Here is a 13,152-nt window from a genome sequence, read left to right as displayed (position 1 = left end):
CCTAGGCAATTGGCACGCGGTTTAGAACTTGGCTAAAGAAAGGGTGTGATGAAATCTATTTAAGTAACTAAAGAAAGAGTTCATAAAATGTATTTAAGTCACTTAATTTGACGATAAATATCATATCATCTATAAGCATAAAAATGTTAATAAAATTAAGAACATAAGAAAGTGTTTTCTTCTTAAAACATCGTTTGGTAACAAAACAGAGTTAGTGCATTATCGCAATCAAGTAAATTATTAATACTTAAACAGAGCTTGGATCAATCTTGAATTGTTCAATGGAATTTAAGTTTTTGATTCATGTGTGTGTTTTATATAGGCATCAAAGGTAAGTTTGAGTATCTTTATACCATTTACAACTATAGTTATGTAGTTGTTGTTTACATTTTCTTTTAAACAATGGGTTCATTTTTCTACTTCGAATTGAGGATAATCCAAGTAAGACATTTATATTATTCGACAGACTGATGCGATTGGTCGATACGATATCCTAGCAACTGTTTACAATATGGTGGATGAATGATATTTTGTGTAAAATTTTAGTAATAATTTGGTGACATTTGTCGTTAATTTTGATTTTGTTTGAAAAGGTGAGTTTGAAAGTAGCACTTCAAGATTTGGATCTATACCTTCTCTTCAAGAAGCATGTGACATTAAAATCAAACCAGTTGTTTAGGGTTGGGCGATGCGATAGGCCTAATGAAAAAAAATATATGATAATAATTTATCAAATATCATGATAAACGATATATTATCATGATAATTTAAACGTGTGGCTTAACTCTTAAGAAGTCAAAATTTGAATACTTGGTTCTGGAATCGTCGCCTGATGCCACATTTTTGTTGCTAATGTCAGTGATGGAGATTTGATTTATCTTAGACCAGCTGCCCTGGTACTTAATAATGCTATTTTTACGGATGAATTTAATTCTGTAAATAGAATGTCGTACATTAATCGAAGTAAAATATTGATGATGATAATACCTAAACATAACTGGAGGGGTTCGAAAATCTACTTATAAGACAGTGACAGCTGCGACTGAGGTAAATACCGTATTTTAGTATAAGTCGATGAGGGGTATAAGTCGAATCGTCATATTTTACTGTTTTTCCGACCTCCGTCCATAGATGAGTCAAAGCGGTGTAGTGAAAGATGAATGTTTTTCCATTCATTTCGGGCAGTAATCTTTGATCGAGTTACGGTAGTGTTATTATCCTAGTCTAATACTGTGCCGATGTAACATACAAAAATCAATTAATGTAAAATAATTAGTTGCTAAATGCAGGACTAACTTGAGTAGTAATAATGGTATTCTAAGTTTTGTTCTTGATTCATTTGAACCTTTTTTTATTCCAATATCTCTGATAAATACAAAGACAATACATGGTTTCTATTCGCACGTGACTGGCGATCACACAGTGCTAATAATAGACTAAAATAAAATAGAAGGTGTCTATTGATTGGACAATAAAAAAAATAATTACCGACTTTTAAAGGCTCAATACCACTCTTGTTGTAACTGAATAATATGTCCCAAACTTTATTCTGGTCAACAAATTGTACTATTTTACAATATTCCAATTAATTGATGATACAAATTTCATCTTAACACACCTAATTTAAAAAATGCAACTAAATGATTTGAAAAGCCTGACGTAAAGCTTTTCAAATGGGACTTGGATTTAAAAATATTTTTGAACCCTCTGGACAAGTAAAATAGGATTTAATGGATAATTTACACAACAGGTAGGACACTAACACATCTAGTACTTAGAATAAGGCTATTTTTTATTTTCTGGAGCTGTCAAGCAAGCAAGAGTGTTATTGTCCCTTTAAAGTAGAATTTTTATGATTGGTTAATTTAGTTGAAAACTAAAGTAGAATTCTTGCGAGAAATCACGAGAGATAGAGATATGTTTCTTATTGGCAGAAAGATTCTATCTTAATGACATTTTCTAGCCTTTATTAAATGTTGGTTATATTCTTTAAAAAAAAATTAAACAAACTACATATATGTATTGGCGTGGATTGGAATAACAATAGCAAAAGTCGGAACAATGTGCGTTGACTTTGCCATGAGAGTGCTATTATTTTGACATTTAGCAAACGATGTCAGTCAACATCGTACTTCGTAGGGCGACAGTTACAGAGAAAAAACATTTTTTGACCTCATTTTTTTTACCTTCATCGATATATAAGTCGATGCAGACTAAAAGACGAAGGTCCGACTTTGGCGGCATTAAAAAGTATCGACTTATACCCCGAGAAATATGTTACTGTCCAACCTTGACGTTGCCAAACAACTGTTCATCGATTACGAGTCCTTGCATCAATCATGACCTCTAGCATTACCATTTCGACTTCGTATGATGTAGCATATTATCATCAATATTGGGACATGATAATTATCACATCGTGATAATTTTAGTTATCACGATATACCGGTTTTCCAATATTTTTAAATAAGTCCAATATGATAAAATCATCGATGATTTTATCACGATATACCGAAAAACTGGTTTATCGCCCAACCCTAAGTTGTATCAGTTTGACAGTTGAGTTTGTATGTAGTAATTTGGATTAGCCTCCATTAGGCTACTCATTAGCTTCTAGGCCTATCGAGTACTGAAGACGAATTTTACTCCTTTTTTTTTCTGAGTTGACTTTGGTCTTTAGTTTAACTAAGTACTGTTGTATTATTTTGCTATTCGATTCAATATATTAAATGGTCAATAATATTTTCTTTTTTTTAGTGCAATATGAATATTAATTATTATGCACCATTTATTTATTTGAATCAATTTTGAAAATCACAATTCATTTAGTTTTTTAATATTATAAACGACTCTGTCCCATGACTTGAATTCAAGTCCGACTTTTAGTCTCATCGATGTCCTGACTTGAATTGGAATATTTATTGAAAGATTTGAAAGAGTTGCGGCATGACTCTAACTTACCTTATTCACCGTGAATTAGTGACTCATTTGATGGACGGGGGGTGGATGGCCGAATGGTTAGCGTGTGCATGTTGTATCATAAGGTTTGTCATTGAATCAACTGGCGTGGTTTTGAATCCCCAGTTGTACGTGACAAAGAGTAGGGTCGCCTGTCCAACCTCGTGGGTTTTCTCCGGGTCCTCCGGTTTCCTCCCGCTGCTAAAGATCCCAATGTGCAAGCGAATTATAGAAATAAAATTGAACCATGTGTTAGTCCCGAAATGACCTAGTTTGAGTCGAGTGGACGTTAAACCCCATTTCTCTCTCTCTCTCTCTCCATTTGATGGACGGGCGACTTGAACGGGACTCAGCTTAATCAGGCTTTGTGAAGACTTGGGATTCTACTCGACTTGGGGCCTAAAATCAAAATTATTGGATAAACTTATTAAACAGCTTATTAAAAATATACTAGGAACACTAATCATGTTTTTGAATTTATTTTTTTAGATAAAAGTCAAACACCCAACATAATCAATCATGATGGATCCGGAGGTATTTGATGAGCAGGCTAAAACACTGGTCGATCAGGTTATAGATACAGCACTAAGGCGTCTAGAAACTAGCATGTCAGAACGAGAACACACATTCGAATCGCTAGGTTATTTTGACTTTGCAAGAGAAAGTAAAAATGAACAACCAGTATTGCCCCGTGAGGATAATTACGAAATTAAAAATATAAATTGGTTAACCATAGAAGAATTTTCAATTCAAAGGGCAGAAGAAAAAATAAAGGAATTTATTCAGGTAATAATAATTTACAAAATATAATAAAATAAAGAAAAAGGAGTTCATACAATCTGATTACAATACAGATCTATATTTCGTTTCGTTTTTTATACTTTCGGTGGCCTACACTACATGAAGATCTGACCAGTTGTAGTAAAAGGTTGTGTTAGTGCTGAAATATGCAGGGTATTACGTGAAGGTCTTGATAAGATGTAACGAGTTAAAGCAAGATCAAGCTTTCTATTGAACATTGTCTACAGGTGACTTGGAAGGATGAATACTGACAAGTGGTCACAAATCTCATTTTAGGAATTTAGTTGTATTGTTGTTTTTTTTATTTTAGACATGGGAGTATCAAGATAGTTGGTTATACTGTGTCGATTTCCTGGGTAAAGACAGCCACGATTATGATCATCGTTATCGATTCCGTGTAAGATGGAGTGTACCAACCCGTAGAAAGCCAGTACCCAGATCGACAGCTTGTGTTTACTTTACATTTGTTGTTTCTAAAATTAAACCCAAGGTAGGTCCTTTTATTCTTTTGTCAATATTTAATCTGTAATATAGAGAGTGAGAGAGAAATAGTGTTTAACGTCCGCTCGACACCAACTAGGTCATTTCGGGACTAATTTGGTTCATTTTTATTTCAATATTTCCCTTACGCGTTGAGGTCTTTTGCAGTTGGAGGAAATCGGAGGACCCGGAGAAAACCCATGAGGTTGGACAGGTGACACACATACAAGTTGCCTCCCCCTTCTGATTTCCAAGACATTTTAGTCCAACCCTTGACTCTCATAATCATATTATAAATAAACCGTTTGTTACTAACCCGTATCTAAATATATTAAACCCCTCGGACGCCATGTTGAATTACACAGTATTTAACATTTAAAAACTTAACTACAGTATTCTAATGATGCTAAAGGGTTGAACTTCAAATGTCCTTGTGGCATTGAGGAATGGAATTTCAGAATATTTAAAAAAATAATCCTACAGTAATAAAACAAAAGAGCCCCCTTTTGTATAAAATGGAAGTAAAACTTTACTATACAGCCTGAGGTTCTTGAAATTATTACTATAAAATAAAACTCATTCAATTTAACAATACTTGAATAATTTGTCAAGGGAGACAACCCATGTTTGACTACTGTGTGTGAAATAGCTTTATTTTAACGTCCGCTTCCATCAAGTGATATCGGAGACAATTTTGACTATTCTGCTTATTACTGCATTTATAGGCAGTCCATGTTATTTATTTAGTATAATAAATTAATCTCATTTGAAAATATCTTTCTCTCCAATCTTTGGTGTTATTGATATAATAAATCTGGTCTGAAATAAAAAGGAATTATTAGAATCCCCAGTATGCACTTTTGTAATTTTAAAGGCTTAAATTATATTTTATTGTAGTCAAATTATAGTATCAAGCTGAGCAGGAGACTGAAATACATTATATATTACTGAATATCAAACAATTTAATTCTAACTTACATGTATTCAGGGGGTTAGATGGCCGAGCATGTGCGAGCTGTATCATAAGGTCTGTCATTGAGTCTTCTGATGTGGTTACGATTCCCCGGGTGTATGTGACAAGCAGTAGCGAATTATTGAAATAAAATTGAACCATTATGTTAGTCCTGAAATGACCGGAGTGGACTGGACGTTAAAACCCATCTCTCTCCCTCTCTCAATACCTTCTATGAAACAGATTGGATCAGGGCATTTAGAAAACTTTAAAAAAAATTTTTTTTTCTACTTTCAGGATCATTCTGTAGATGTGTTTTATGTCTTCGAAACAAACAGACTCGTTCACAGGTAAATATTGTCAATAATTCAGATTTGCTATTCGTTTTCTAACTTCTGTATAAGAATATTTCGTGTACCAGGTATTGGATGAGTTTAGTGAATCAATTCTGGTAACTCAGTAGTTTAAATTAATATTAAATTTTGACTGAACACAGGTCATCCATTGTCAGTTTTACCTGTGGAACATTGTCACAAGGTTACTAATTAAAATCCTAAACTTGATGTTTAAAGGAGCTAAATCGCTAATATTTGGGAACTAGAAATTTACACAAATGGGTAGCAATGCATATAATAATGAAATATGAATGTATATAAACTGTTTTACATTCAATCGTTTATGTTTTTAATCTAATTTCAAATCAGTTTTGTTCGGCGAAATACGCCAGAAGTCTCAATCGAATGGCAAACTTTATATAGCGTCTGGTTATTTCAGTCTATACCGATAGTATTTATTGCACATGCTCTCCAGATATGAATATGGCGTCACCGTTTGACATGACCTGTGGAATATGTCTAGTCTCATACTTCGAGTTCCTTGTTACAAATGACACTGAAATGCACTATGGTACACTATTTGTGTACCAATGGTAAAATGTTTATTTTGTCTTAAATACTGGATATCAGAAGCCCATCTTTTCCCGATAAGATCACAACATCAATGTTGATTTGAATTGACAAATAATTTGTGTTTTCAATGACGAAGACTTTGGATGACATTTAGTTAGAGACTTAGCTACTTTAATTAACATTTCAATTGAAAAGAGATAAAACATAAATAAAAGTTTTTTTGTTAGAAAGTAATAGATGTTTAATTAATGTTCTTACTCTCGGCCACCATAAATATTTTCTGTTGTGAGCAGGAGTATTTTAGATAGATTATTTAGCCCAGCATTTAGTTGATATTTTAGTTTTTCTGTTGTCATTAAGAAATATGAAATAAATAAAAGTTTATTATTTAAAATATTTAACGCACGCTATAGATTCTGGATTTATTAAATTTGATTAAAGATACATTATGGAAGATTTGATAACGAGTTGGCAGTTCTCACTATAATAGTTAAAAACTAGATAATGTAAAGGCAATTTGCTGAAAATTTCAGTCAAATTGATTCACTATGAACCGAGAACTAAGTGATTGAAATTTCCGCATTGGCCTCGATCATCATAACTAAAGTCAGTATGATAAACAGCATTGTCTTGATTATCCAATTAATCGTTAAATTGTAAAGAAAAGTTATGCAGTAAATCGGCTCATAATCCACTAAGGATCGCAGGCTAGCGATGCCATCTAGAGTTGATTATTGTCTGGATAAGTTAATTAAGAGTGTATCCGCGAGAAGACCATGCAAAAATCGCAAAAAATGCTAAGATGGGGGGTCGGAAGTTTTTGATCAAACTTATGGTTTGACACCCCCTAGGGGCAAGAGGTAACATGCTGAAGTGGTTACAGTCTGATGTCGCCTCTAAAGGACTGTACAGGAATTATTCATTTTATGGGTAAAATTGTGGTTTTCACATGTGTATTTATCAACCTTTCTAAGCACAGACTGCATTCTATGGTGGAATAGCAACCATCTAATTTTGACCCTGTCTGATAAAGCGGGTGGTCAACTTCTACCCCAGCACTAATTTGAAAAAAAAAATCAGTACATACTAATTTTGTGTGGACTTGTTTTAGGGTACCATATTCACATTGTCCTTATAGTGCAGAAAAAGATACACTGTAACTATTTCTTTCATGGTCGCAAGTAGAATTTCTTTGGATGGTTTTGAAGTGCTAAGCACATAGTATCCATAGGTGTAAAAAAAATGACCGGAATGCAACATACTTAAAATATACAGCTTATTGAAAAGTGCTAAAAATAAGCTTTTGTGATATATTTTTTTGCAAATTTAATTAGAGAAATAAAATTTTTGACTTTTATACGTTTTCATCATATCCATAGCCATTATTTGTACCATGTTGTACTCTATATAAGTGTGTATTTGTATTTATTGTATATTTGGTATTGTCGTATTGTCCCTTTAACATATTTGTTGTATTGTCTCTTTAAGATTTCATTTTCAAACAAGTTACCGAAAATGACTACAAAATGTTTAATTTCAGAGCATGTTTCCACTATTTATTTTGGGACACATCCACTGATTTCTACAATACAGAAATGTGGAAGCTTAAATATTAACGGCAACGAAGCCTAATTGCGTCGAAGTGGGTGACATTGAAGAGTGTAGTATGGTAGCTACAGCTCTTGGGCACCGTCAGCTGCACCTTCAGGGCCGGATTTAGAATAAGAGAGGCCCTAGGCAAACCCCCTGAACAGGGCCCACGACATGGACCTTGGGGCCCTGGGACAAGCAACTCGGTGAGAGGGTGGGTCGGGGGAAGTCATGTCGTTGGTGGTTCGAATCTCACTTTTAGGTGAATTTTTCATTTTCGTTGGATTATTTTATTTAAAATAATGTCTATTTGAGAGTAATGGATATGTTTGTTAAGATTGAGCACATTGAAACTCCAATGGAAGGTCGTGGACAACTGCAGAAGTCAATTCCCGTTGACGCCAGATGAGCCATGAACGATTACAGGCCTTTGAAAGTATTTTTTTTCAAGATATTTTTATAAAACAGATACTAATGTATTTTGGGGCTGGTAGTAAACACCATATGAATGAAAAGGAAAATAAATTGTAAGGTTTTTTTTATCTACTACGGTTAATTATCTCCAAAATAGGGAAATTACAGATTAATTTCATGGGTTATTGTTTCCTTTACCTAGTTTTTGTCAAGTGGATTCCGGTCATTTTTATTTTTTGTATCAAATGTTGGAAGGTTGCTTGTTCACGTGAGCATAATTTTTTTAAACCCATCCCATGAAAGAAGAAGCTATAGGGTGTCAAACTTTGGGTGACGAAAAATGGGGAATTTAGACAGGCTTTGATATCCAGTCCGTATACAGATCTCGTTCGCCAGAATCGTCTGAAGTTAATATTGTGGTAACAGCACTGAGTCATCGATAAACTGTGTGAGTTTGGTCTTTCTGCTACGTATAGTAAAGGTGTAAGGACTTGCCAAAGTTGGTATTTGAGAAAAGACAGATTTTGGCAATTTCACCATATGAAAAATGTTTTTTCAATTTTCTCATACAGGAATTGAAAGATTTATCTAATATTGCACATATATGTGTTTTGGGACTATCCCAACTTATAAACCAAATTTGGTCAAAATCTGTGATTGAAGCCTTAGCACCTTCTGCATGGTTTTCTCACGGACACGCTCTTAATGTCTAATTAATAATTTAGATAACATTTCAGGCCTAAAGAAAGACATGCAATAGACAGATTTAGCTCTTGCATAATGTATGTTTAAATAAAGGTGCATGGCAACATTGTCCGTCTTTAAATTTTTATTAGGCATTGTCAAAGTTGGTGGTATTGATGACCCAACAGTTCAGTGTATTAAGGTTTTATTAAAGTTCGCTTATTAATTAGAATGTTTACGGTATACATTTATTGTGGAATATATCAAGGTTATTAATTAAGTTGTTTACAGTATGTATATTACTATTAGGGTTTTATTAATTTTTGTTATTTATTTGGATTTTTACGGTATATTTATTAAAGTTAGTTTTTTTAAGATGTTTACGGTATGAGTATTTATTAGGGGTTTATTATATCTGCTTGTTTTTTAAGATATTTACGGTATATTTGTTAGGGATTTATTACATACCTAACTACTAGATAAATAAAATCTACTTACCTGGTTAATGCAAGGTAAATATTAGCTAGAAATATGAACTGTGTATTAAATTCTTATATACAAAGACTTAACGTCTTGCTTATCAGGGTTTGATTTGAATAGAATACAAGGGGGGGCTGAGATATATACCGGTACATAATGTTTAACTGATAATAGGCACATTGTGACTGACACAATCAATTATATTATAGACGGCCTACTACTACTAGGTTTACATATATTTTAAAGTACTAAATGTGCTAATTACACAATCGTGTTTTATTGAAGCCCCAACGTGCCAGATTAAAAGTTAGATAATTGACAGGGAGCCACGGTGGCTAAGTGGTTAAGACGCTAGCTCGCTAGCCTGGACATCATGTGTTCGATTGCCATCAGGATTTTCCAGCATGGTTTCCCCTTGTCAGTGGTGCAGGATGGAGGGCCCGACAAGGACAGCTGTCGAGTCGTTTGGATGAGACAAAAAACTGAGGTCCCGTGTATACATTGGCATGCACGTTAAAGACCCCTTGGCAGTTGAAATTCGATTTAAGAGGCCATAGTGTCGCTGGCCAGACAAAATTTCCATCATAGCACACTGTATGGTATATGCCGTCTTCATTAGCCAAGTATAGGAGCAGAACAGTAGAACATTAAACCTCATTTCATTTCATTTCATTTGATTAGATACTAAAAACACAGATGGTGGCTTGTCGTGCATCCCAGCAGCAGCAAAGTCGTTGTTTCTGAATGATTGGCTGTAAACTCTCCAAGTTTTATTTTTATCGTTGTAATAACAAACTGTTCAGATTAAAAAAAACAAAACAAAATAGATCATTACAGCATGTTAAAAAAATAAATTACTTCAAAAAACCCCAAAAAACCTTTAAAATAATAATAAAAAATACAAAATAACAGTTTTTAATAAATTATGTGGTGTCCGGGTAGTACATGTATTTATCCATATTGTGTCAGCAAACTCTTCAGGCTTTTCCGTCAGGTTTTTTTTTCTTTTCCTTTTTGTTAAGATCACACTTTACGAGAGTTGTCGTCGTCCTCTACTTTTAATTTTTATTATTGACTTTTGTCAGAGTTTAATGATCAATAATTTTCATAAAAGCGTTTGAAATAATAATTATTGATTTACATGATGATATCTAATAATAATATTATTATAAATATTTTTGTTTCAGACCAGGACAATCCAGGTTCAGAGAGAAATGGCTGAAAGATATTATTGAAAACAAAGTGATGATGATGACAACTGTAGTGTTCTGAGTAAAATGTTGAAACCACAAAAAAAAACCCCTGATCAATTATTATTTAAACAGAATTACTGACTGTCATTATATATTTTAATCGACTGTCAATCGATAAAAAAACAAATCAGGGAAATATTAGTGTCAGATGTACTAATAAAGTATTAGAAAAGCAGTCCCAAATATGTTTTAATGTGTAAAACGTGAAAATTCATGTATTCAAGACTATTGAAAAACTATGTGAAGTTATAACCTTTTTGAAGAAGTAGAAATTTTGGGTTTCCATGTGGGGTTTGGCCAAACTTGATACTGTGTAAGTATGTGCCTTGAGTAACTCTATCTATTTACTTGCCGACGTTAAATGATCATTGTTATTATTGGGGGGGGGGGGGGAGTGGATGTCATTGAGATTCTCTGGTTGTATGTTACAAGGAATAGGGTCGCCTGTCCAACCTCGTGGGTTTTTCTCCGGGTCCTCCGGTTTCCTCCCACTGCTAAACACCCCTCTGTGCAAGCGAAATTATTGAAATAAATTGAACCATATGTTAGTCCCGAAATGACCAAGTTTGTGTCGAGTGGACGTTAAACCCATCTCTCTCTCTCTCTCTCTCTCCCCCCTTAAATCAGGGACGTAACCCTGTTAAAACAAATCTAGTGATCATTTGTGAATGGCCCAATATCTTGATTAGAAATTTTCAGATATGGTAAAGAGGCTATATCTGATCTTTGATTTACATAAATGTTCTGTCTGTCATATGTGGGACTGCCCCTTTAAACTATAAGCAGAATTTGAAAAGCGAAGATTATCATTAATAATTTATTGGAAATATTGTTTTGAATGTACATGTTATCACCAGTCTGTTAAATTCTTGTAAAAGGATTAAAGATATTGATTTTTATTCTGTCACGCTGGATTATTTTTATCAATGTAAAATCAGCAGCCAAATTCTGCTGTTGAACAACTTATCCATATTTCATTAGAGAAAACTTTTATATTATTTTTATCTCCATTTTATAAAACAAGCCTTGAAAGATATTTATCATTCTGGATCAATAACTCTTGTTTCTTTTATTTTTATACGAAACTTACCGAATTCAACCCAGATTTATAGATTAAATATTATTCAAGCTTCATGAATTCTTATATGGGGATCATAGTGTAACTGCCGTTTTATATGTAAATAAATATAATTTATAAACTGAACCAAGTTTTGTAGCTTTGATACCCAGATTTAAAGATTAAATATTATTCAAGCTTCATGAATTCTTTTATGGGGATCATAGTCTAACTGCCGTTTTATATGTAAATAAATATAATTTATAAACTGAACTAAGTTTAAATGGAAATCATATTGACATTGTCACTGAGCAAAACTCTTGAGCAAATCTCAATTAAAAACTTACTTGTTCAAACAATCTTACGTTGACTAGACATGTATATAGTTTATTGCCGTTAAAAACGCTTTGAGCATGCAAATGGATGGATTTGGTGCTCAAGAAATGGACATTATTATTATTATATATTTTCTGCTGTCTGACCTCGTGGGTTTTCTCCGGGTCCTCCGGTTTCCTCCCACTGCTAATGACCCCTCCGCGCAAGCGAATTATTGAAATAAAATTGAATCACATGTTAGTCCCGAAATGACCTATAGTTTTTGTTGAGTGGATGTTAAACCCCATTTCTATCTCTCCCTTCCATATTTTATGACCAGGAGGTCCGCGGTTTGTTTTCTCCATATTGAAGATACTGTTGGAGATACCAGTATACTCTTGTTTCACTGAATTAAACTGAACACCTCCTTAAAGATACATTATGGAAAATTAGATAAAGAGCTGGCAGTTCTCATTATAATAGTTAAAACAAGATAATGTAAAGGGAATATGCTGAAAATTTCAGTCAAATTGCTCCACTCTGAACTGAGATATTATCGATTCAATTTTAGGTCTAGTCTCAATCATCATTACTAAAGTTGGTACGAAAAAAATCATAGTCTTGATTATCCATTTTTGCATTTAATCATCAATGAGTGTTGAGCAGCAGATCGGATTTAATTTCCTGACCACTGATCAAAAATTAATCATTATACATCATTATCCAATTGGGTTGATTATTTTTCAACAGTGATTGAGAAATTAAACGCTTGTAAATTGGACACTCATTATCAAAATTGAATGGTCAGTTTTAAACTGGACACTAGTACAAATTAGATGATTTTTGGTGATTTTAAATGATTTTTACAAATTTTTAAACAAAGATTTGATATTGAATGAATGTGAAAGAAATTAGTGCTTAATACACAAGATTAAATGATATCCGGGTTACAGTGTTTAGTTCAATATGGTTTTAGCTGAATTCATATAGCTAACAGACTATGCAGAAAGCACTAACTGAACAGTAAAAACACAGAGTAAAGCAGACATTTTAAAATGTCAACATTAATGTCACCTTCATGTCACTAAAAGATTATTACTGTCAGTCTTGTAATAATCAATAATAAAGGAGAACTGATGATTTATTCAGTTCAGGTAAAAAATAATTAGTGTTAATCATAGGTAAACTTGTAATCAAATAACTTCAGGGTACATAATGTTACATGATACCATACTCCTTGCAGTGTTTCAATTCATTAGA

At 33.3% G+C, this 13,152-nt stretch overlaps 1 protein-coding gene across 1 annotated transcript; it reads left to right on the top strand.

Moving 5' to 3' along the window:
• The first annotated feature begins 476 nt into the window (after positions 1-476).
• LOC126808563 (A-kinase anchor protein 14) lies at positions 477-11,724 on the top strand. Its single transcript, XM_050533407.2, has 5 exons — positions 477-593; positions 3,448-3,744; positions 4,070-4,249; positions 5,489-5,541; positions 10,455-11,724. The coding sequence occupies exons 2-5, from the start codon at positions 3,478-3,480 to the stop codon at positions 10,537-10,539; spliced, it is 585 nt and encodes a 194-aa protein (XP_050389364.1). The 5' UTR covers positions 477-593; positions 3,448-3,477; the 3' UTR covers positions 10,540-11,724.
• The last annotated feature ends 1,428 nt before the right edge of the window (positions 11,725-13,152 follow it).

The sequence above is a fragment of the Patella vulgata genome, chromosome 1 (genome assembly GCF_932274485.2).
Source record: "Patella vulgata chromosome 1, xgPatVulg1.2, whole genome shotgun sequence".
NCBI lineage: Eukaryota > Metazoa > Mollusca > Gastropoda > Patellidae > Patella > Patella vulgata.
This window is presented reverse-complemented; position numbering and strand designations above follow the sequence as displayed.